Below are 25,514 nucleotides of genomic sequence, written 5' to 3'. Positions count from 1 at the left end.
CCATTATTTTTCATTAGAAATGTTAACTGTTTTCTAGTTTATTCATGTTATTTCCTGATGAAGTGAAACAAAGTATTTCATTAAACTATTCTAAATAAAAACAGTTTAAAAACATAATATCCCCTAAATTTAAATAATGTTCACATCGCCAAAATGAAGCCTCTTGGCGCTTTATTTTAAATAAAAACATAGTTTTAATTTGACATCTTTGTTTGGGGTTTTATACCAGAAAAAAAAATAGTCTTTTGTTGTCATTAGCAATAATTATTGTTGTTATTATTATTATTATTCTTAAACCTTCATGGAGTCGACTCATTGTGGGAATTCATGCTGTTTCACAGACAGTTTATCATACCATACTTTAAATATGTTCACCTTCTCTGTGCTCACCACACTCTCAGGCAATGCATTCCAATCACTTACCACTCTCCTCTTCCTGTCTTCACCTATTCCATGCAAAACCTCCCCTCCCTTAATCTGGTAATAACCTCTTAACAACTTATATGTCATGATCATATCTCCTCTCCTTCTATCCACCAATTTCTGCAAATTGCATTTTCTTAATCTTTCTTCATACTCAACATTCCAGAAACCATCTTAGTCAATCGTCTCTGGAACTTTCCCAATACATCTTTATCTTTTTGAAAACCAAGTGAACAAATCTGTGCACAGTAATCCATATGTGGCCTGATCAAAACAAGGGAACCATAACATTCTTACTTCTACAAGTCAGTGCCCTCCACATCATTTCCATTATCCACTGTGCTGTCCTCACATAAATTTAGGTCCTTGTCCACAATCACTCCCAGATCTCTCATCTCCTCTACCTCAATGGAGGTAGAGGAGACGATATCCTAAAATCTATTTCCACTGATTTTGTACTCTACATCCCATCTTTGCAACATTGAATTGACAACTGCACTCAGCCAGTGCATTCAAGTTCTCTTGCAAAGCCATGGCATCCGCTCTACTCCTCTGATAGTTCTCTCCAATTTTGCATCATTTGCAAACAACTGCATATCACCATTCAGACCTCTCCCAATATCATTTCCATACAAATTAAACAGCAATGAACCCAAAACAAACCCTTGGGGTACAACATTACTAACTTTCCTCTTCTGGGATATTGCTCCTCCATAAACAACTCTCTCTGATATTATCAGACAGCCAATCTCCAATCCAGCACACTAATCTGCTGTTTAGCCTCATCCATTCCAATTTAATTATCAGCTTTTCATGTGGCAATTTATCAAAGGCCTTTGCAAAATCTAAATATATTACTGTGTATGCATCACCCTTATCCAATTTGCTTAAACACAATCTTTGTTTAACAAACCTATGCTGGCCACCAAAGGGTATATTTCTGTTGTCAACCCAATTCCGAATCTTGGTCCTAACTAATCTTTCTAACACTTTAACTACAATACCAGGCAGACTGGCCTATAATTCAAAGCTTTAGTTTTATCACCTTAGTTATGAATCAGAACAATTTTTCCCTCTTTCCACTCCTTATCATATTAAAAAGATATGCAAAAGCATATTGTTAGCTCCCTGGAACATTCCCTCAAAACATAGTGAAAGAGCATCAAGTCCTACAGCTTTATTAACATCAAGTTTATTCAATTTCTCACATACCTGTTGCTCACTTATTAATAGTTCTTCCTTCTCTTTTCCCACTGCATTCAAGTTATGCATAATGTCACATTCGCAAGAATGAAATACCTTTATAAATTGCTCATTAAATACCTCAACTATATCCTTTGCAGCAGTTATCATTCCTCCATTTTCATCAATCAGTGCCATCCTTTCGTAATCATTTTTTCTTCTACTAATGACCACATATTGAAAAATTTCCTTAGGATTTTTTTTTAGATGCATTAGCTAACTGCTGTTCATATTGCACTTTTGCTACCCTTATCAAGTAAGTCACCTTCCTCATCTGCTCTTTGTACTTCTCATGCAACTAGTTGTTATAATCACTCATCTTGTGCTCCTTTCATAATACCTTCTTCTTGCAAACTGCATACCTTACATTTTGATTCATCCATTTCACACCTGCTCTATTCACACTCTTGACCTATGGAATACATTCTGATATTGCCTCCACCAAATAGTTCTTAAGTAGGGCCCAAACAGTATTGATATCCTTTCCATGCAGTTCCTCATTCCAAGTTTTTGCCACAAGCTGTTTCCTGAGCTTTTCATAATTACCAGCCTTATAATTCCATATATATCCCTTTCTTACAGAAGCCCTCAAATGACTGGCTACCCTGCAAGTGATCACCTCGTCACCAAATGGTGGAAGATTTGACACTTCTTTTATAATAGCATCATCTAAAGAGATGATAAAATCCAATACCCTTGATCCTCATGTACCTTCTGTTACATACATTTTTGAATAACACTATAATCATCTGCAATGATAAAATGTTTAACAAACTGAAACATTACTAGGTAATTATATTAATAATATATAATATTAGCCTACTGTTCTTCCTGCAGTTTTTTTAAATTTAGTATTATTAATAAAATCACTGTAATTTTAAAATTGAACAAAATCATCATCATTATCAAATTCCTGCATGTACCCTCAAGGGGTGTACAAGATATGATAGTACTACATGAAAAAAATTACATTATTATTAATTTCCTATCTACAATTTTCCTCCAAATCAGTCTGTTACTTGTCAACACTCCAATATTATCAGATCTTATATTTCTATCGTCTAAAGCACTTTGTACCATATCAATCCACCTATATCTTGTTCTTCCTCTCGGTCGTTTTCCTGCCAACCTGGCAGAGAACACTTGTTTTGCTAATCTTTCCTCACCCATTCTGTTTAAGTGACCATACCACCTGAGATTAGCTCTGCTAATGCATTCCTGGATGCTGACAATGTCAAGTTCTTTCCTAATATCCTCATTTTTAATATGATACTGCCATTGATGCCATCTGTTCACGCCTATAATCTTTCTCAGGACTCTCATATCTGAAGTCTCTAGTCTTTGGTCAAGTGTTTTACTTCTGACCCAGCTCTCAGATCCATAAGTTAAAACTGGTTTGAACACTGTCTTGTATACAGCTAATTTAGTGTTCTGACTAATTTCTCTCTTATTCCATATGAATTTATTCAATTGACTTCCCACCATACCAGCTTTGCTGATTCTGTTGTCTATTTCTATATTTAATTTACCATCTTCAGTAAAAATCGTGCCTAAGTAACTGAAATGTTTTACTTGTTCCACAGGTTCTCCATTCACAACACAGTTGACATTTTCAATGATTCTGCCTATTTTCATTGTCTTTGTCTTTTTATTGCTGACCTTCATACCATATCTAGTATAAGAGCTATTCAATTTAGTCAGAGAATCTTGCAGACTTGTAGCGGATTTATTTAGAAGTATAACATCGTCTGTATAAAGCAAAGAGCTGACATTAACATCTCCAATTTTGATATCATGTTTAATACCACTTTCCTTCATAATGTGATCCATATAGATAATGAATAACAGAGGGGATAATGTACATCCTTGTCTCACACCAGATTTAACATTAAACCATCTTCCTGTACTTCCTTCAATTCTAACTGCTGACTTACAACTCAAATAAAGACTAAGTATTGCTTGATATAATGCCCCATTGACACCATATAACTGCAGCGTATTGAATAGCTTCTCTCTTGGGACCTTGTCATATGCCTTTTCCAGATCGACAAAACTTAAATACTGATCATTGTTATATTCCCATGCTTTCTCGACTATTTGTCGTAAAGTGAAGATCTGATCCTGACAGCCTCTATTTGGCCTGAATCCAGCTTGTTCTTCACCAAGCTTTTCTTCCACAATTTTTTTCAACCGTTTCTCAAGTATACTTGCATAGATCTTGCCAGGAACACTCAGTAGGGAAATACCTCTGTAATTCTCACATGCAGTTTTATTTCCCTTTTTATATATGGGTACCATGAGAGCTCTACTCCAATCATCGGGAATTCGTCCCTCTGCCCAGGCTTTCTGAACTATGCAGTGCAGCCACTGTAAGACTCTTATACCACCATACTTCAGCATTTCTGGTCGAATATCATCTACTCCTGCTGCCTTTCCACATTTCAAGCCTTTGATAGCTTTTTCTACTTCAAGTATGGATATGTATTCCTGACTGCATGCCTGGTCAGTGTTTTTTACCACTGTGCTGTCATCACTGCTTGTTTCATTTAGCAGTTTTTCAAAGTAATTACTCTATACTTCAAGGATATCTTTTTCTCCCGTTTTCATGTCACCTTTATCATCTCTAATTCCTTTTATAGCACTCTTTCCTCCATTCTTAAGCTTCTTCAACAACTTCCAGAATATTTTGCCACCTTCTTGATATTTATTTTCTATATTCTTGCCAAAGTCCTCCCATGACTTTTGTTTAGCTAGTTTTACACAGTGTTTAGCATTCTTGCATTTGTCTCTATATTCTCTAAGAGCACAAGCTGACTTATTTGACAGAAACTTTTGATATGCTTTCTTCTTTTCCTTCACTGCCTCTTTAACCTCCTGTGTCCGCCAGGGAGTTCTGATTTTTTTATCCTTACAAACAACCTTACCACATGCCTCTCTGGCAGAATCAATCAATGTTTTCTTCAGAGTTTGCCACTGAATCTCCAAGGTTTGATTCCTGTTCTCAAACTCTTTCATTTTTCCTTCAATAATCTTTGTGTATTTTAGTCTACAGCTCACATCTGAGAGCTGCTCAACTTTTATTCGCTTTAAAACTTTCTTACATGTTATTCTTTTCAATATGAAATTCAATTTTATCCTGCTCAAGACTAAATAGTGATCACTTCCGATTTCAAATCCTCTGTACACTCTGGTGTCCTGCACCAGGGAGAAAACATCACTATCAACAATAACATAGTCAATGAGACTTTTCTTATTCCTAGCCTCTGCTCTCCATGTGAATTTGTGCACATTTTTATGTTGGAACATGGTGTTAGCAATAACCAGTCCATGTCCTGAGCAGAAATCCAACAGATATTTGCCATTATTATTAGCTTTGCTCTTTTCTCCAAATTTTCCCAAAATATTTTTGTATGTCTCACAATCATTTCCTACTCTACTATTTAGATCCCCAACAAGGACCAACTTTTCCTTTTTCATTGTGTCAGTTGCTTATTCTAAAGCCTCAAAAAATTCCTCCACTTCTACCTTAGTAGAACCTTCTGTGGGACCATAGGCACAAATAAGTCTCATTGTCCAGTTCCCCATTCTCATATTTGCCCACATTACTCTACTTGAGACTGACTGCCATTCAAGAAGATTAGCCTCGTATTTTGTGTTGAATACTATGGCTACTCCTTCTTTTCCTTGATTGTCATTGCCTGAATATAACATTTTGTATTTATTGCTCAGAAAGATCTCACCAGTTTTGGTCTTTTTTGTTTCAGTCACCCCTATTATGTCGATCTGGTATTTATCTAATTCCTCAGCTAGCTCCATTTCTTTGCCATTCAGGCTTCTTACATTGATAGTACCGATCTTTAACTCTGGTGATGTTGAGTTGGGGTTTATTTTCAGATTTGTTCCAGTAGCTGACTTTTCGCTGTTCGCCCTGGCGAAAACAACGGGGGCCTTGTTTAACCGGGCAACGCCCCAGCCGGCATGAAATTTTGTCATGTTGTACCATCATTCTATATTTTGGTTTAACCAATAAGAATACACTTTGGTCGGCTAAATCCCAAATTGCCAGCCCATCCTCGTCCGTTCAGTATCCAAGTAGATACCCAACAGGGTGCACCACGAGAAGGTGAGGATTGGACATTAGGTCAGAAGCCCTGGTCGGTTCTCCGCATTCCTTTAAAGGCTATGTGGAGGTCTCCTCTCAGTTATACAGCTTTGACCCTTAAGCACCCCTTGAACAAAATCAAAGGAAAGCTATTTCAGAATTATATTTTTAGGCATATTTTTGCAACTGTGAAGTCTTAATGAAATAGAATAACTCAATTCTGGTGCGCAATGATGACTTACCACTTCATATAGCCCTCATCATATAAATGACTTCCTTTCTTCAGGAAATGATGCATGCTAAAGGATACCATGCATAAAAAAGTTATTGTATATTATCATCCATCTATTGATGCTTTAAAATTGTCTGCTGTCACTGGGCAGTGATTTTAGGATTTATGTAGATAATTCATATACCAAAAAGTTGTTTACCACTAATATTATTTGGATCAATGTAAAAAATTCTGAAAATTCTGAAATGATGCAATTAGTATACAAAAAAGTCAGTGGCTTTTAATGTAAGTTACAGTGATAAAAATTTACAGATGCAAAGGAATGCTCCTGGTAGGAAAACATTCTTTTTTTCTATATGCGTGTAATATAAAACTATCGGGTAAATGCCCTTGCATGTCTTCCTCCACCGACATCTCTTCTTCCACGGCCAGAGCCCCCAGTCTGCATGAATCTGAAAAAAGGTTTGTCTGATTATTAATCTTTACCTCATATATATATATATTAAATTTTAATAGTTAACATCATTGTGATTGTTGAGCATTTATCGGTGTATTAATTTTTTAGCAGAAAGCACCATTAATTGGTTACCTAAGAAATATTTAGTATCCTATACTTAATTAGAATGTAAAATTAAGTCATAAATGACTAAAAATCAGTTAAATTCCACGAGAATAAATGTTTACGATACAAACATGTCGGTTAACATTATTATTATTATGAAGGGCGCTCCAGGGATTACAAGGACTCAATAATAATATAACAAGAACTGATATCTATTATCTCTCTCTTTCTCTGAGACTATGAGGATATTCACTGAAGACACACTCACAACACCTAATGATAGCCCATTCAACAACCGCTACATGTCATAAGAAGAACCTGCTTCCTAACCACATCTTCGACCAGCTTTGGGAGATAGCAATCAGAATTTGATTCCCACCTGCCACAAGCTGCAAAATTTCACTTCTGCCTCTACTATTAAGATCCCTTACTAACTTATGACTAAACAAACACAGTAATAAGTTTCAATAAGTAAATATTTCATCCTATGTATCTTAGGACATAGTCAGTACAGTTAATTCAAACAATACTGGGAATAACATACAGTTAGGGCACACGATTACAATGGAATCCCAATATGCATGCTATAAAATTAAATTAAAATATATCTGGAGGGGAAAAAAAAAAGATTCATTAAAATAAGGTAACATATATAAAAATTATTTTACATAGCAAGAACATCATTATGGTTTAGATTTGGTCTGTGAAGTAGGGCTTCAGCACTTTCTTCATATAAGCATTCATGTTTATATAAAGATGGATGTATAAGTTTGGTCTTTTCCCAATTGGTTTTCAACTCAGTGTTGTACGAGGTCAGATTTCTGCGATTTGATGAGACTGATATGGTCTTGATGTTCCAAAATGCATTTATGAACAGATCTACCCATCTGTCCATAGTAAGACAATATTCAGGAGGAGAAACCTCGTACACGCCAGGTGGCATCAGAGGTGAGAATTTGTCTTTAGGAGAAGGTAACAAGTTATAGATCTGGTTGATTGGTTTGTAGGTAGTGGCATGTTTGTATTTCTTCATAATTTTTGAAAGACGTTTCGAGATGCCTTTGACATAAGGTATGGGAATCCTATGGGCTTGTTCTTTGTCTAGAGGTTGATGTGTGGGGAAGTGACTGATGATTTTTTGAGTTTTTTTAAGATTATAGTATGGCTGTATTTTGGATTATTTCCAATTCTTGGTTTAGAGATTCTTCAGAGGAGCAGAATCTGTGTGCTCTGGTTACTAATGATTTAATGATGCCAGATTTTTGAGAAGGATGATGAGCAGAAGAATTGTGAATGTAGCAACCTGAAAATGTCGGCTTGCGATAGACAGAAGTGGAGATGGAACCATCTTCTTTTCTTTGGATATGTAAATCCAGAGAAAGGATACCCTGTGGAGATTCTTTTTCTAGCGTAAATTTAATGCGAGGATGAAGAAGGTTTATTTTATCTAGAAACAGGTGTAGTTCTTGTTCGGAATGACCCCAGACAGCAAAGACGTATGGACATATCATAGCCAAATTTTTGGTTTTGGTTGAAACGTAAAAATTTTTTCTTCAAGGTATTCTAGAAACAGGTTTGCTAAGTTTGGTGATAAAGAAGACCCCATTGCTGTTCCTTCCTCTTGCTTGTAAATTTTTTCTTTTCAAGTGAAGTAACCAGATGTAATAACAATGAATAATTCAACAATATCAGATGGAAATTTTGAGTTAACAAGTCTACCGTTTCCTTATGGGGAATATTAGTGAAGAGGGAGACAATGTCAAAACTAATTAGCACGTCAGTTTCCAACAGTTGAATGTCTTTTATTTTATCCCCATAAGGAAACGGTAGACTTGTTAACTTAAAAATTTCCATCTCATATTGTTGAATTATTCAAATTTGTTATTTCGTCCGGTTACTTCACTTGGAAAGAAAAAATTTACAAGCAAGAGGAAGGAACAGCAATGGGGTCTCCCTTATTACCAAACCTGTTTCTAGAATACCTTGAAGAAAAAATGTTCATGCTTAAACCCAAACCAAAAATTTGGCTACAATATATCGATACATCTTTGCTGTCTGGGGGTCATTCCGAAAACAAGACCTACACCTGTTTCTAGATAAAATAAACCTTCTTCATACTCGCATCAAATTTATGCTAGAAAAAGAATCTCCAAGTGTATCTCTTCTTCTGTCTATTGCAAGCCGACATTTTCAGGTCGCTACATTCACAATTCTTCTGCTCATCATCCATCTCAAAAATTTGGCATCATTAAATCATTAGTAACCAGAGCACACAGATTTTGCTCCTCTGAAGAATCTCTAAACCAAGAATTGGAAATAATCAAAAATACAGCCATGCTAAATGGATACAATCTTAAAACCATCAGTCACTTCCCCACACATCAATCTAGACAAAAACAAGCCCATAGGATCCCCATACCTTATGTCAAAGGCATCTCCGAACATCTTGCAAAAATTATGAAGAAATACAAACTTGCTACTACCTACAAGCCAATCAACCAGATCTATATCTTGTTACCTTCTCCTAATGACAAACTCTCACCTCTGATGCTACCTGGCATGTACGAGGTTCCATGCTTCTGTAAATTGCCTTACTATGGACAGACAGGTAGATCTGTTCATAAACATATTACGGAACATCAAGACCATATCCCTCTCATCAAACTGCAAAAATCTCCTCGCACAACACGGAGTTGAAAACCCAAACCATAGGATCCATTGAGAAAAGACCAAACTTATAGATAGATCTTTATATAAACATAAACATTTATATAAAGAAAGTGCTGAAGCCCTACTTCACAGACCAATTCTAAACCCTAATTATGTTCTTGCTATGTAAAATAATTTTTATATATGTTATCTTATTTTAATGTAAACTTTTTTTTTCTCCCTCCAGATATATTTTAATTCTATAACACTACTGCATGCATATTTGGATTCCATTGTAATCATGCATCCTAACTGTATGTTATTCCTAGTATTATTTGAATTAACTGTACTAAGATACTCAGGATGAAATATTTACTTATCAAAACTTATTACTGTAGTTATTACGTGTGTTTGTTTAGTCATGAATTCTCCACAGGTTTCATTGTACAATAAAGTCTTATTAACTTATGTTTCTATCATCTCCTCAAACTTTCAAATTACTTCAGTTCTGCATGTGTACAATTCCACAGAACATACCAAGTGTTACCTTGGTTACCTACTAGAGGATCTTTTCAAATGTTTCTCTGGCTTTTTTTGGAATACAGTTAACCTTATCCAAATGTGGTCTTCTCAAAACTTTATGAAGTAAGATTATAACTTGCTTTCTTCTCTAAGTGCTTCACTACGAGAGAACAGTTATCTGATGCAATGACTCCAACCTCTTAGTAATGGACTCTTAATTCCAATATGTAAAATATGGAAAACCTGGTCCTATCATTTAGACACAGTAGAGAAGGGAGGGGGAAGATCCTCATACGACTATCTGTTTAATATTAACAATGATACAAAGAATTTAGTAAAATAACTTTGCAGATCATGTAAATATCATGAAGGTGCAAAATATTCTGGAGGCTAATGTTCCCTCTAAGCAGCATGCATCTACACCATTCTAAAAGGGAGCATGTACACCTAGTAACTGTACCTGCACAAAATTTTTTTTCAGAATTTCTGAGCATATTATAAAAATGAATTACATGATAAATCATACTTGTCACTTATTTTATTCAGTAATTTCTCCACTCGAATATTACTCTAACATATTCTGCCTTAATACACTAATTACCTATGTTTAAACTGTGTTGTGTGGGAAAACTGATGCCAATAAGGCATATTTGTTTAAAGTATCCACTCTTTAGACAGCACAGTCACTCGAACTCATGCAAATTGTGATGAACTTTTGTAGCAACACAGATTTAAGTAAATTAATTTAGTGCTCTTGTAATTGTAGATTAGAGCTGGACAAAAAAAAAAAAAAGAGACAACATTAATATGAAAAATATTATGTTAACAGTTTTAGTGTGTTAAACTTTAAAGCATGCAATGCACAAGATCGTTTAACAAAGGCTGGAAACTTGCACATAAAATGCTTTTCATGTGCACATTAGATGATGAGCATTGCTGGAAGCTATTGAAAAAGCTCAGAAATGAAGGAAAGAGTTGCAAAAGCCATCAAATAACAAAAGTGACATGAAAAATGAAGATAGATATTCTAGCTGCCTGGAGTAATTACTTTGAAAGAATGCTAAATGAAACAAGCAGTGATGGCATGATGGTAGAAAATACTCAACAGGACTGCAATCAGAAATACATATCAATACTGGAAGTAGAAAAAGATAACCTGAAAGGCAGCTGGAGTGGATGGTATTTGACCAAAAATGCTCAAATATGGAGGTATAAGAATTTTATGGTGGCTAGACTGCATAATTCGAAAGGCCTGTTCAGAGGATAGAATTCAAATGATTGAAGTATAGCTGTCATAGTACTGTCATAATAGAAATAAAACTGAATGTGAGAATTACAGAGGAATTTCCCTACTGAGTGTTCCTGTCAGGATTCATGCATGTATACTTAAGAAAAGGCTAAACTGGATTTAGGCCAAATAGGATTGTCAGAATCAAATTTTAACTTTAAGACAAATAGAGGAGAAGTCATAGGAATATAACAAGGGTACATGTCAAAAATTTGATGATGATGGGCTGTGATAAGTGAGATAGCTGTTTCTGTTAATACTTAGTCTATATTTGAGTTGTAAGTCAGCAGTTAAAATTGAAGGAGGTACAGGAACATGGTTTGATATTAAACCAGGTGTGAGACAGGAGCATACATTATCTTCACTGCTATTCATCATTTATATGCATCACATTACAAAGGAAAGTGATATTAAACCAGATATCAAAACTGGAGATGTTAATCTCAGTACTTTACTTTATGCCCATGTCTTCAGAATTCTCTAACCAAATTGAATAAATTTCGTATGAAAATTAGCAATAAGAAGACCAAAACATTCACTGCATCCTGAATGGAGAACCTATAGAAAAAGTAAAACACTAGTTATTTAGACAAATTTTTTTGTCAAGATGGCAAATTAAATATGAGAAAAAAAAAAAACAGCAGAATTAGCAAAGCTATTTCTGCTGTCTATGGCAGGAAGTCTACCGAATAAATGTAAATAGAATAAGAGAAAAATTGGTCAAAATACTAAACTAGCTGTATACAGGACAGTGTTTAAACCAATTTTAATTTATGCATCTGAGAGCTGAGTTAGAAATAAAACACTTGATCAAAGATTGGAGACCACAGATATGAGAGTTCTGAACAAGGTTAGGAGAATGAATAGATGGCATGAATAGCAATATTATATTAAAAAATGAGTTTATTAGGAAAGAACTTGACATTATTAGCATTCAAGAATGTGTTAGGGCTAATATCAAGTGGTATGGTCACTCAAACAGAATGGGAGAAGAAAGGTTAGCAAAATAAGTGTTCTTTGACACTTATTTTGCTGGTATGGATGGTATTAGAAAGACTCAGGGGAAGAGACCAAGATGTAGGTAAACTGATGCCTTAGAAGAGAGAAATATAAGATGTGATAATATTGGAGTCTTTACAGAAAATTGTCAATAGGAAATTATGATGTAACTTTTCATCTAGTACTGTCATAATATCCCTGAGGTACATGTTAGGAATTTGATAATGATGATATGAACTTTCCAGAGCTCTGGTAAATGAAGACAGGTATTTCTATTAAGATTAGATCTATATATTACTCTCAGAGTTTTGTTTATTAGTAAGAATTGGCTCTGGTAAAGAAAGTCTTTCTCCAAAGATGTATACTGAGTCAAACTGTTTTGGCTCAAGGTGCATGGTACTATGTGATAGATGCCAGAATAAGACAAGTAAGAGAACTTATCTTTAGGTGAAGAAGCTAGAAAGAAATAATGAAGCCAAATTCCTAATTTGGTGAAATGTTATTTAAGATGATTGAATTTAAGAGTTCAAAATACATTTAGAGGCATCTTGAACATTGAGATCCAAGAGACTGTCTAGTGGAGTGGACCAAGATCTATACCTGTCCATAGCTTTCTGCATAAAACTGTTGGTATAACCTTTTAATGGGAATATAGTCTTTATCAGCATTAACTTCTAGTCTCTGCAGCATGAATCATGAAAAAGTGCTGTACTAAATTTCTGAACATGGATGATGATGATCTGAAAAATCTAAGAAAACTAAAGCTAACATTGGTTGTCATAAGAATAGGATATTCAAGAATGAAAAAATCTTTGATTAAATTCTACATCTAGATGTAATGGGCATTAAGCTTATGAAGTAGACTCAAAAGTCTACATGTTATATGGCCATGAAGGTTGGCAATACTATATAGATGTTATCCACAAAACTGTATTGTATCAATGCTGTATGAGGAGGACTGACTTTAGATAACAGTTGCTTGAAATAACACATATAGAAATTCAGCCGGTTAGGAGACCCTATAATAGTTCCTTCTATTTCTTTTGTATTTATCTTGGCAAGTAAAAGAGTCAGCATTATTAAATGTGAACACCATCAGCTTGGACCTAGGCTGATGGGTCCAACAAAAGAAAGTTAGAAATCCTGCTCTTTTTCAAAAATGAGAATTTACACCTAGCTAATGGGAATTGTTTAGATATCTTATAAGTAAGGCTGTCAAATACACAGTGTACTATAGGTCTGATTGAATTTTTTTTTTTTTTTGGTAATGTCAGAAAACTAAATCTCTGAGGATATGCAAAAATGAACAGTTTGTTTTGAATTCAGCATTCCAAGAAGTGGTGACATTGCATGCAGAACTAGTTTAGACAGATGATCTCACTCTGGGTAGGATTGTTAGTGGTGCAATAATAAGGTGATTGATTCTGAGTAATAAAGATATTTTTCTAAAGTATTCTTTTTTTTTTTTTTTTAATCTTGTACTACTAAAGTAAGTCTTTAGTCTGAAGCATATACTATTACGGACTTAACTAGATTAAATTTTATTAAAGAAAATCCTCAGTCTACCTTATCAAGAAATTGTTATGAGAAATAATAACTTTATTATTACTTATGCTGATAAAAGTTTAGAAGCACAAGAAGAGAAAGAAAATAATAAATTAAAATAAAGTTATTTTATTTATTTATTTGCAGAAAGAGGAAGTATGGAATCACGCCCACAGTTAGTTCAAGTGATTAACATGTCTGCTCTCCAACCAACTGCTCTAGATTCCACTGTTACATGGTTATTTGTGAAAGATGCATCACATTATCTGACCTGGAGGGAGACCACTGCCATGCTTACTAGAGACTAGATGTAACTTAAAAAAGTTCCATATTTTGTCTTTAGCTGTGAGAGTATGGATTAACTAATGGTTCTTTGTACTAATGTACCACGGATTTACAACTTTCGTGGGTGGTATTCACATGAGGAAAGAAAAGCCCCACAAAACAGTAATTTAAAGATAAATGGCAAAATTTTCTTAAAAATTGTAAATAAACATTTCCTTTTGTATAAACATTCCTTGAACATTCTTGTTACACTTCCAAATAAATGCACTACAAGTCCTCAGGACTAACTAAATTGAATAACTCCATTTTTTAAATTAAAATAGTAATTAAAATGATAAAGAATGACACATGTCAGATATTTGGGCAAAATTTTTAATGAAGATAAATTAAACATGGAACTAGATAACAGAAAAGTGATATGGTGGGAGCCGTCTGAATAAATTTAAAGGAAATAAGAGTGAAATAGCTAGCAATATACAAGATAGTGTTTAAAGTTATTTTATTTCATGGATCTGAAAATATGATTAGAAATAAAACAGATGATCAAAGACTAGAGGTTCGAGAGTTCCAAGGAAAATACGAGTGAACTATTGGCATCAATGGTAGAATCGTATTATAAACAAAGGTATTAATTAGTAATGCCTTAGAACTAACAATATTAGAAAACTAACAAATTACAGATAGGAAGCTAGTGCAAGTATACGCTTTATTATGTAATACTATTATAGTATCCTATAATAGTATTACATTTTGAGAGTATATATCATGAAATTATGTTTTTTTGTTTTTCTCTTTTTGAATTCATTTCATTCATAATTTTATATGGTCATTAAGTTAAAAGAAATACTTCTGTTAGTCCAGTTGCCAAATGGAGAGCATTTCCACTCTCTAACCAATACGGCTATGGGTTTGAGTTCTACTGTGGCATGTATATTTGTGACTGTCTTGTAAGCAAGATAAATATTGTCATCTGATGTGAAATTATTAAAATGTTTATAGCAGGGCTAAAGTGGTTTGAAACATAGACCTTTTTTTCTCAAGTTACTAGAGTAGGTTTTTGCATTATCTAATCCTTAACTGACTCATGGCACAACATATTATATATTTAAAACTTTCTTAGGTGGGATTAACCTCAACAAAACAGTAATATGGAAGTATCTAGCATGGTTTTCTGTATCAGTACATTAATTCGATTCAGAATATGACATCAGTATAAACAATGAAAGTGACTCTTGTGAGCCTAAACTGATAGTGAATAAACGTTCACATAAAGCAAATTCACACACACAAAATTCTTATTTCATATAAAGTATGAAATAAGAATTTTATTTCATACATTATTGAGGTAAATTTATTTGAAATGATGAATTCTTATGGCATTTCAAATTGCACAAAACATTTTTCACACAAACAATTGTCTATTGTACTCTCTCTCCAGAAAAACTTGGTTAGTTAATAGTCTGAGTTCATCATTAGTGAATGGCTTGAGGGATGAGACTGGCTGTTCACTTATCTTCAAAATGTCAGGGCTAAAGAAGCTCCATCTATTGCACTCTCTCTCTCTCTCTCTTCCAAAGCTTTTTGAACAGAGAGTATGATAGATAACTATCATATCAATTAATAGTTTCTTTTACATTTGTGCACTGTCATTGTTGATATGGTAGTTAAGCCTTGTCAATTATTTAATGCTGTTTAGATATACATGACTAAATTAATAAGAAACTTACATTTAAAGATGGAAAGTGATAAAGGAAACTTGAAGGTTAAAACTAAAATGACATTCATATTTAATGAATTATTAAATAAGATGGAAATAGAGGTTAACTGTGCATTGTTGATGTCCAGTAAATATCTAGATTTAATAAAGGAAAAAAAAAATTAAAAGTACTAGAAAGAAGATTCCTCATGGTTACTGGTTAATACAATATTATGACATTCTAATGGTTCAAGGGATAGAAAAACTATTTGTTCCAATAAAAGACACATATAAGATATATTTTGTCACTAAAGAAGATTTGCAGTTTTATATGACATTTATATATCAGTTGGTCATGAAGCAGAGACAGAAGATTAAGAAATTAAATAAGCTGGAGATATGCAAATGAAAGAATAATTTTTGCAAACATAAAAGTTATTCTGAATAACTTGGCTTAAGAGAACATCAACCAGTTTGCCCATTAATCTACACCATTAAAAGTTTTTCCATTTCGGCAATAAGATTGTCTCCATGGATATGGATAATTGTAGTATTAACTAGTGTGGCACTTTTCACTTCATTTATAACAACTGTAACAGCAGTAGTGTTGAGGTAAGTTTAACCTGTGGCCTAATCAGTGTTGAAAACACCATCACTAAATTTAATCATTTTACTTTAGTATCTAATTAACAGGTTTAAGCTTCTTCTTTTCACTGGAAGCAACACCCTTACTTTGAATTTTATCTGCCATTATTAACAACAATAAAATAGTTATAAACAATTAATAATTTATAACAAAATACCAAAACACACAGAAATATAGCAATGATGTAGTAAATAAATTCAGTAAATGTAGTAAATAAATTCAGTTTGTGAATAGTGCTGTATGAGTGAATGCAGCATTGTATAAATGGGCATTGGTCATGATTTAAAAGCATCACATGAGCAAATCTTTGTAAGATACTGTAATCAAATCTATGAAAGAAAACCATGTTTTTTTCATTTAGAATTATACGAGACTTAAAAACAGGACCAATTACATGCAACCAATATGGGTGTAGATAGTTCCAAGATAAGGTTATCAAGATCAGTGTCATTTAACTCAGAGCCCAGTGGTGAATAAATGGAACATACTGTAATAAGACATCCCACAGATGTGTGAATTGCTATTGCTTTCAGAGCAGTATTAAACTGTATATATGCTGGAAAGGAGTGTGATTGTCCAAAAGAACACAGCTACTCACGGCAGAGTAGCTGTTCCACACCATCACCAGTTCCATCTTTATAAACAATAGTAAAATGCCTTACGGTTGGATCCCCACTGAGTTTTAAATGTTTTCTGCAGACAGTAATAGAAAAGTTTGTGTTTCTGCAGCAGAACCTTGATAGTATCAATGTTATGGCAAAACCCACAGCAGTTCCACTGTGGGATTTTTTTTTTTTTTTTTTTTTTTTTTTTTTTTTTTTTTTTTTTTTTTTTTAATTGTATTGGGCTTTGGAGTCTTGTCCAATTTCCGAGATGTCAAGGACTTACCTTTGTCAGGCTTATATTTATCTATTGACTTAAGGAAGTGTGGATGGCCAGTATCCATGTCTTCTGGAGAAATGGTCAGTATGTCATCTGATGTGTCAGGATCATTTGGTGAATTTAAGTTTACTTTTGGCGGAATATAGAAGTATTCATTTTTTCTATGGGGGATGTCTGGTGGTTTATCTTTAGGTGAGATCCTTGCCATAATTTTCTTGACAAGTTGGTTATCAAGTGGGATCATTTTTGGAGTTGTTTCGGATTGAGACTGTAGGTGGCATGACTGATACGCTCCACAGTTAAGCACTCACAATCATAAAATTCATATATGGGGAAATTATCAGATGGCGGAATAGACATATGAGTTTGAGTGGTTATTGATATTTTCTTAATTGTTACTTTTCAGCACAAGAAGATTTCAGGATAGGTGTGGTGGTGATGGCCAGCTTCCTCTTTGTATTCTGATATAATATATTTGGTTATGCTTTTATCTTTTTTATTTCTTTTTCATCCTTCTACTTCTGGTATGCACGAGAGTAGGCTGAATGATTTCCCTGACAGTTGATACATTTTTGCTTTCTTTGCAGAGAAAAATTTATTATCATGCTCTTTACTACCACATCGGACACAGGTGGTAGAGCGACGACAAGGAATTTGGGCACGCCCGTATTTCTGATATTTAAAGCATCTCAGTGGATTAGGGATGTGTAGCCTAACATTAAGATGCCCTGCTTTTACAGGTTTTGATGTATCAAAAGTAAGGATGATGTTCCTGGTTGGAAAAGGGTGACTGTCTCAACATCTCAGGATGTGCCTCATACCAGTCACTCTCTGATCTGTAAGCTCTGAACATATTTTCTCATATGTTCAGAGATTAGTGATTTATGAAGTATTACTGCAATTGGTATTTCATCCACTAAGGAATTTTTCTGTGTTGCTGAGATTGTTTCCACAAGGATATCACCAGATTGTAGTTTTTTAACTGTACTTGGAGATCATGCAAGTCCTTCTAAACCCTTTTGAATAAACAAAGGTGACGTTTTCCCTATTGGCTTTTCACCTGTTGCAAGGATGATGAGAAAAACTGGTACATTTATACTTGTCACATGTCTTCTGTTTCTTACTTTTGTTATCAAATGATGTATCTATGATATCAGTACCTGGGTGGGAACCTTGTGAGAGCCCCCTGAAAACTTTGAGGAGAAAAAAATTCATGCGCAAAGAATTTTTTGTTTGGCACTAGAGCTTTCCTCCTACCATGGCACCACCCAAAATGGCAAATCACCATCCATGAGAGGTTTAAACCTGTCCCAGGACAAAAAAGAAATAACATATTAAGTCTGTAAGCACTGCATTTGTGTTATGAATTATTTGCCAATAAGGACAAGTTGGAGGGATGGTCAATCATTCTTCTAAAAACCATTATACGAGGGTGCAGTGAAAAGTTGTGATAATCACCATGAAGGAATTGAGGTACATGACGTGTCTTTTTTATATATCCTAAAAGAAAAAGAACAAATGATCACAATTTGATGAAACATGGGGGGGGGGGGTTAACGGGTTTTAAGATATGTTCTTTCTTGTGGTTATATCAGTTGCTTTAATATCATTTTTGTTCTAGGTGTTTATCAGAACTTTTCAGCCCCCATACCAAATATCAGTGGCATAATTGTATAGAGAAGAGAAATCAACTACTTAAAAATGTTAGTAAGACTGAAGATTTTCATTAATTATTAAGAAACTGTTCTCATTTTGCTAAATTTATATTCCAATGCAGCATGAAAAAACTCTGAAATTTCACTTCTTAGAAATTAAAATTTTATATAAATTTATTTCTATTTTTTAACCTCACAGAATCTTTTGGTTGAGACTAATACTTGTAGCAATAATAAATCTTAGTGCAAATTGTAAAATGCCATTAGTGTGTATTCAAAAATATCATTTTCATATTATAATTTACTATTTGTGATACTAATTAGGAAATGAATCATGTACGTATCATATCAGAAATAAATGGTGTAATATGTAGAACAGTATTCTGAAACAAAGAAAATAATTCTTAAAAACCTTGATTTGTGATAATCATGCTCATGCTAGCAGACATGATGAAAATGTAAAAATAATTATTTCACAAACACACACACAAAATTGGTGAATCACTTTTTCAATTAGTTTTACTGTTATTATTTTAATAATTCCACCCACAAAAAGTTGTAAACTTATTAACACATTTGCCTCAATGGAAAGTTTTTTACTGCCCTGTTGCCCAAGTGTCAGCTCTCCAACCCACAGATTATGGATTTGAATCCTATTGTAGGCATGGGTATTTTGTGATTGTCCTTACGCCGGATATGAATTTCATTATTTAGTATGAGAGAATGCTGCCAAGATTATTCGAGGCCTGAAAAAGTTCCATGATTTTCGGATCAGGGTTTCTAGATTATGTAAAAAATATATAAAATTAATAAAACCAGAAGAAAAATCCTTAAACTACACACAGTACTAAAGTACTATAGGCTTGCAACCTTTTGGTAATCTAGGTGTCCTACTTTCAAGATCAAATATGTGATTTTCAAGCCGCTTCAGGTTGTCTCATGCCAGATAATGTTCATCTATCACCTAAACGCATTTAAAACATCAAAGCAGCAGCAAGGTTTGAAATAATAGCTTACAAGTATATATAAAAAAAAAAAGATATTATCCACTCAGCCAAACAGCATTTATCTTTTGATGGATTATCTTTTAATGAACTGTTTTTAAATGAATTTTCTGGGAAGTACAAAATCTGTTTAATCATTCAATACAGTACTAAGGAATTATAAGTTTAAAAGTTCAACCGGCTGCCTCTCAGGTACACCTAAACAACGGGAAATGAATTGAAAAGGATATTGATACTTAGTCTCGGAATCTACACAAAGTAGCATTTATACGTAGAATAGAATTGAAGTGCTGAAAGCAACCCAGTTTCTGTAATGGTATTTAGAAATTATTGAGATATGTATATAAGTTCATAAAAGGGGTAAAGTTTGGAACTGTTTTTTTCTCTTTTCCATAAGAGAGTGGTACAGGTATAGCCAGGGTTTCAAACAAATTGCAAGGAAAGTAAAACAGCTCTTGTTGGTTTGCATACTGCTTTTTGGATCCTAAAGTGATTTTACATACAAACTTCAAAGTGATTTGCACCTTGGAAGCATACTTTTAGATTATAATGATGATAAATTCACTTCAGAAAAATTATCTTAAGTGAATTTAGATAATTTAATGGACTGTTCTATAAAGAGGTATATAAGATCTGGATATTAATTGACTGATTTGGGTTTTATGGTGCAAAGACAGCAAAGGTCATGCTGCACTAGGACACAGATTATATTAGTACATAGGGCAAAAGGTAAATAAGGAAATAAATTAGTGAATAATATAAAATATATGTGTACAAAGTTATAAGAAGATAAACGAGTAAATAAAATGCTATGTACTCATTTACATTGTCATTCAAGCATGTTTAAATGTTCTTAAGTTTGTTGTGGTAGGATATCTACAAAATATATCCCATGCTCTGTTTTGATCGCTTTTTTTTTTTTTCCCTGCTTGATACTCTTGGTTCCCTGAAGGATCTGGATAGAGTGGAAATTGGAATGATGTTTTTGGAATGGCTGCATGGACAACACAATCTGTGATATACTTCAGTGCTTCATTAATAGGTGTTTAGCTAGCTGCTTCAATATTAAATTTTGCAAGATAGGAAAATGTATTCCAGTCAGCCCGGTCCATTTTCCACATGGACAAATTCACATAGGAGGACAAGGTTCCTGCAAAGACAGTGCTGATAAGAGGAAAATGATGACTTTCATATATGTTTTCATCAATATCCCATGTGAGCAGTGGAAAAAATGGGGGGGGGGGGGCAGACTGTATGATCAATTGCAGAATAAGAGTAGGTATGCATATGGAAGAAGGTATTTGCGGAGTTATTAATAATGGAGAGGTCGTGGTTGTCAATGATTTGACCTTGTCTATTTGTGGTGGTGGTGTTATGTCGATTAAAAGTATGGGTTGAGGCATTTGCATTATGAGCTTAATGAGTTCCATTTCATTTAATTCAGAACCAGGTGGTAAATATATTGAGCATACCGTGATTAGAAACCTCACAGATAGGCTAAATCACTACTGGCTCCAGAGTAGTATTAAGCTGAACATGATGGAAAGGAGTATGACTGCCCATGAGAATAGCTACTCTACAATGTGCAAGGCCATCTCCAGTTCTGTCCTTGTGTACAAGAGTAATATTCCTGAAGGTAAGGATCCTCACTGGGTTTTAAATAAGTTTCCTGCAAACAAAAGGGTTTGTTTCTGAAGCAGGTGCTTGATATCATTGATATTCTGGCAAAACCCACAACAGTTTCATTATAAAATTTACCTCATTTATGCTCAAGAGGTTTTTTGTTCAGTGCCAGAGCTCTCCACCCACCATGGATGCCCACTATCCAGCAAGCTTGAGAATGGAATGTCATGGCTACCCTGGATGCTATACAAGCACCACAGCAAGCTTTGGGCCCCTCTCTCCAGACCATGGTAAAGGAGACTTACTGCAATATTCTTGACCCTTGCAGGCAAACCCACTAGCTGACTGATTCTGGCTGAGCCATCCAGGAACCATCAACATGCAAAGCACACCTTGTCAAAGCCAAAGTAGTACAAGACTACCAAGGTTCCCCTTTCCAGACGTTCACAGGTCACATGGCAGCAAGGTGTTGGATTCCAGTGATTGTTGTCTGGAGAATAGGATAGTGAAAATAACTCAGGAGAAGTAGAGAAAGAGTACATGAAGAAAAGCAAAGAAAAAGAGGAAGAATTAAAAGGGCCAGTGCCATCACTAGGAGGTTCCCCTCCATCATGAACAGGTGCTTCACATGGAGAGGATCCCGATGAGAAGTAAAAGTTATTTTAAGACATTTTAAATTGAATCTGCATAATTAAGTATGGGAAAAATAAAGAACTATCCCTGATTAATATTGCTACATTCTTATAAGAATCCATAACAGTAGTCAGTTATCATCATCAAATTCTTGATATGCATACCGGGAGGATGTAGGATACCATGATAGTACTACATAATTAGATTTACATTTACTAGCGTCCTATCAACAATTTTCCTCTAGCATTAAATACTTGTTTTACTAATCCTTCCCACCCATTCCATTTAAGTGACTATTACCAACTTAGATAGAATGATGTCAAAGTTCTGTAAGATCCTCATTCTTAATATGATTCGGCCAGTGGCACTAACTATCACTCTTCTACTTTTTCTCACAACACTCATATCTGTAGTCTCTAGTGTGTGATCAGATATAAAATTTTAGATCACTGGATGAGTCTAACTAGCTTGCAGTATGGTGACAACTCTTCTATGCATGGCACCCAGACCAGCACCTAGGTTGTCTACAGATGATTTGATACCTGCATGTCACACCCTGACACAGAGTAAGAAGCAGCGGCCACACATTCTCAATGGCTGCTTAATGCTTCCATTATATTGGGCTCACTACCACTAGATTACCAAGATCAAGTGATTATACTGTAATAGTAAGAAAATAAATCTGATTGTGTTGCCTTTCAACATACAAAGCACAAATGTTACCTTTGTAGTGGCTAGAGGGATTATGACTCAGAGGTGTGCAATCATAATTCCATGGATATTGACCTAAAGGCATTCAGTTACATCCCTACTATCATTATTAAATTATACCAGTTATTATAGTTCAAGCTTGATGTTCTTGCAACTTCTAGCCATAGTGATTGTTGCCTTTACAGGATGCAGCAGAGGAGTGTCATGGCAACTGCATTAATTCACCATAACCTCTAATCAGGGACCACCCATCCAAAGGGACAGATGGGTTGAAAAAGAAGGTGTCATGAAAAAAGCTGTTCAAAATGTTACAATTATATGGAGTAAATAGTACGTTATATACCAAGAAATACATAATCTATACTTGAGTTGTAAGTCAGCAACTAGAACTGAAGTAGGTGCAAGAAAATGGTCTGATATTAAATCAAGTGTGAGACTAGGGGAGCACATTTTTCCACTGTTATTCATTTCATAAAGAAAGTGGATTTTTTATGAATTTTCTAAAGTGTACTTACAGGTCAAATCAAATGCTAGTAAGTTTCTTCTTTCTTCTTGGTTTATATCCATTTGTGGTAATGAGAGGTTAAATAATTTCTTGTGTGGGATTATCATTAAAATTCATTAACTCTTTCTAAAGCTTGTCTATTCAGCTCATATGTAATGCTACTTTATTACATAAATCATATGCACTTGCCTTCACAATAAATTTAGACCTTGCTCCCATTCTTTCATCCTTTTATGATAAAGAACTGAAGTAATCCAAATGACCAACTACTCATCCGCATTCATAATATCAGCAAAGAAAAAAGTTTTACTCTTCACATCTGAATCTAAATCATTTATGAATGGCCAGCAACAAGGACCTAATGCTAAACTCTAGGGTGATCCATTCCTACCATATATATATATATATCATTCAATTTCCTTCCCATGTGACTAGGTAATCATTGATACCTATTTGGTGCATTTCATCTTATGTTAGAATGCTATCACAAGCTCCACTGCAATCAAAATAAATCTAATGATAGCTATTGCCATGGTCTGTTTCCCTCAAGTTCTTGATTAATGAAAAAAGTAAACAGGTTTGCCATAACCAACTCTCCTTAATGAACAAATTATTCATATGAAGGATATTTTGGAGTCCGTGCGCTGCACAACCATAGTTGAACCTATCGAACCTAGGACACCAGAATGTCTTAGGTTTGATTCCTGTCGGTGATGTGAGGAGTTGAAGGATCTTCCTCAGCTATAGCCAAGTTAGCCAGTCTTGGGCGTGGACAGTAGGGTTTTTCCCCCAGTTTATCGTGGGGTTTTTCATCCTCGAGAACTCAACACTACAGGACATAGGAGACACTGGGGCGCAGGGCTGACCACCTTATCCTGTGAATAGTTTGAGGTCCGATGATTAATAAACCCTCGATACCACAAGGTAAAAGAGGATAAAAGGAAGATGAGATGAGGATACAATTCCTAATTAATTTTTCCCTCATCTTATCTACAATACGAGTTGATTTATAATTCACTGAAAAGACATATGTTCTGACTGACATTCCACTCTTCACATTTCTGTCATTATTAATGAAATGTACTCATGCCAATGCTCTTCTTGGACATTTCGATACAACTTTTTTTTTTTTTTTGTTACCCCCATTTAATAATTACTTGAAGGAAATGCTTTCCACATTCACAATATCTTCATCTCCTTATCTCAAGAGTTGAATCTAGATAACAAAAGAGAATTAACAAGGACATCAGTTTGATGTCCTTGTTAATTCTTCTGTAGTGTATTCTTTTGCATCTACTTGGTTATATATATAAAAAAGACTAATAAGATGAGTTTTAGCTAAACAAATCAGCAGCGAATAACAGAACAATCTGAGCAAAAACTTCTGATAAAAAGAATTTAGTAATTCAATCTTAATTCTGCTAGACTACCATACTGTCCTAGGTGCTGTCGAATACCAGATTGATCAACAATTTATAATGATTAAGACTGCCAGCAGCAATTGAAAACAAATGATGGCCATGCAGTTGTTCTCACAGCTAGTCCCCATTTTATATGAAACCTTTATGGAGTCTGATGATTCGCTATGGAAGACAACTCCACTGCACAATCTGCACTACACATCTCTTATCTGCTAGATAGCATTTTTCTGTTAATTATGTGTGTTTTCTGGCTGAGTTGCAGATTGTATAACTCAAATTTACAGGAAGAAAAAGCCTCTATAAAGATTCCTCTCAACATGACGAGAATAGACATTAGTTATCTTCAATCAAAGGAACTTTATTATTAAAAACAACACGTAAGTCCACAGTAATAACTTTAATTAATAAATAAGGTAGATATTAAGGTAGTTATTACTGTGGACTTACGTGTTGTTTTTAATAATTATACTATGCCACAGGTCCCTCTAAAAATAAGAATCAAAGGAACTGTCCTGTCAGTCTTCCAAATGACACATTTAAGTTTTTTTTTTTTTTTTTAATAATCGACAGATGATATCTTAATTGAAAATGAACTAATAATAACTGGCATATTATCATTTCAATGGAGGATTTAATTGCAAGACATTTAGCAACTTATTCATCTCTTTTGATATCTACCTTGTTTGACTGCAAAATAACGATGTGAAGAGAATGGGGAATAGAGTCTATAAAATTAAAAATATAAAGCACGGATTAACATTAAGAAGACAAATCCAAATTTATACTTAGATTTGTAAAATTATGGATTGAGATGGATTAGAATTATATATGTGTTGATGAGTTAGCTGGTTTGTATGAAGCCCTTATAAAGGTTCTTTATATCCCTGTC

The 25,514-nt window shown here is 34.3% G+C and overlaps 2 protein-coding genes across 4 annotated transcripts in view; one reads left to right on the top strand and one right to left on the bottom strand.

Moving 5' to 3' along the window:
- The window catches only part of Ac76E (adenylate cyclase type 2 Ac76E), a 313,695-nt gene extending 298,837 nt beyond the window's left edge, over positions 1-14,858 (top strand). For all 3 annotated transcript variants that reach the window (XM_090397688.1, XM_090397687.1, XM_090397686.1), the window contains one exon: positions 13,712-14,858. The gene's annotated coding sequence lies outside the window, so the exon portion shown is untranslated. The remainder of the gene's footprint in view (positions 1-13,711) is intronic.
- The window catches only part of vir (VIR_N domain-containing protein), a 630,458-nt gene continuing 611,203 nt past the window's right edge, over positions 6,260-25,514 (bottom strand). Inside the window, exon 41 of the mRNA XM_090397685.1 lies at positions 6,260-6,451. Within this exon, the coding sequence (XP_090253811.1) occupies positions 6,373-6,451 (79 nt within the window). The 3' untranslated portion in view covers positions 6,260-6,372. The remainder of the gene's footprint in view (positions 6,452-25,514) is intronic.

The sequence above is a fragment of the Typopeltis vanoorti genome, chromosome 9, assembly GCF_054136105.1.
Source record: "Typopeltis vanoorti isolate ZY-2024b chromosome 9, IOZ_Tvanoo_1.0, whole genome shotgun sequence".
NCBI lineage: Eukaryota > Metazoa > Arthropoda > Arachnida > Uropygi > Thelyphonidae > Typopeltis > Typopeltis vanoorti.
This window is presented reverse-complemented; position numbering and strand designations above follow the sequence as displayed.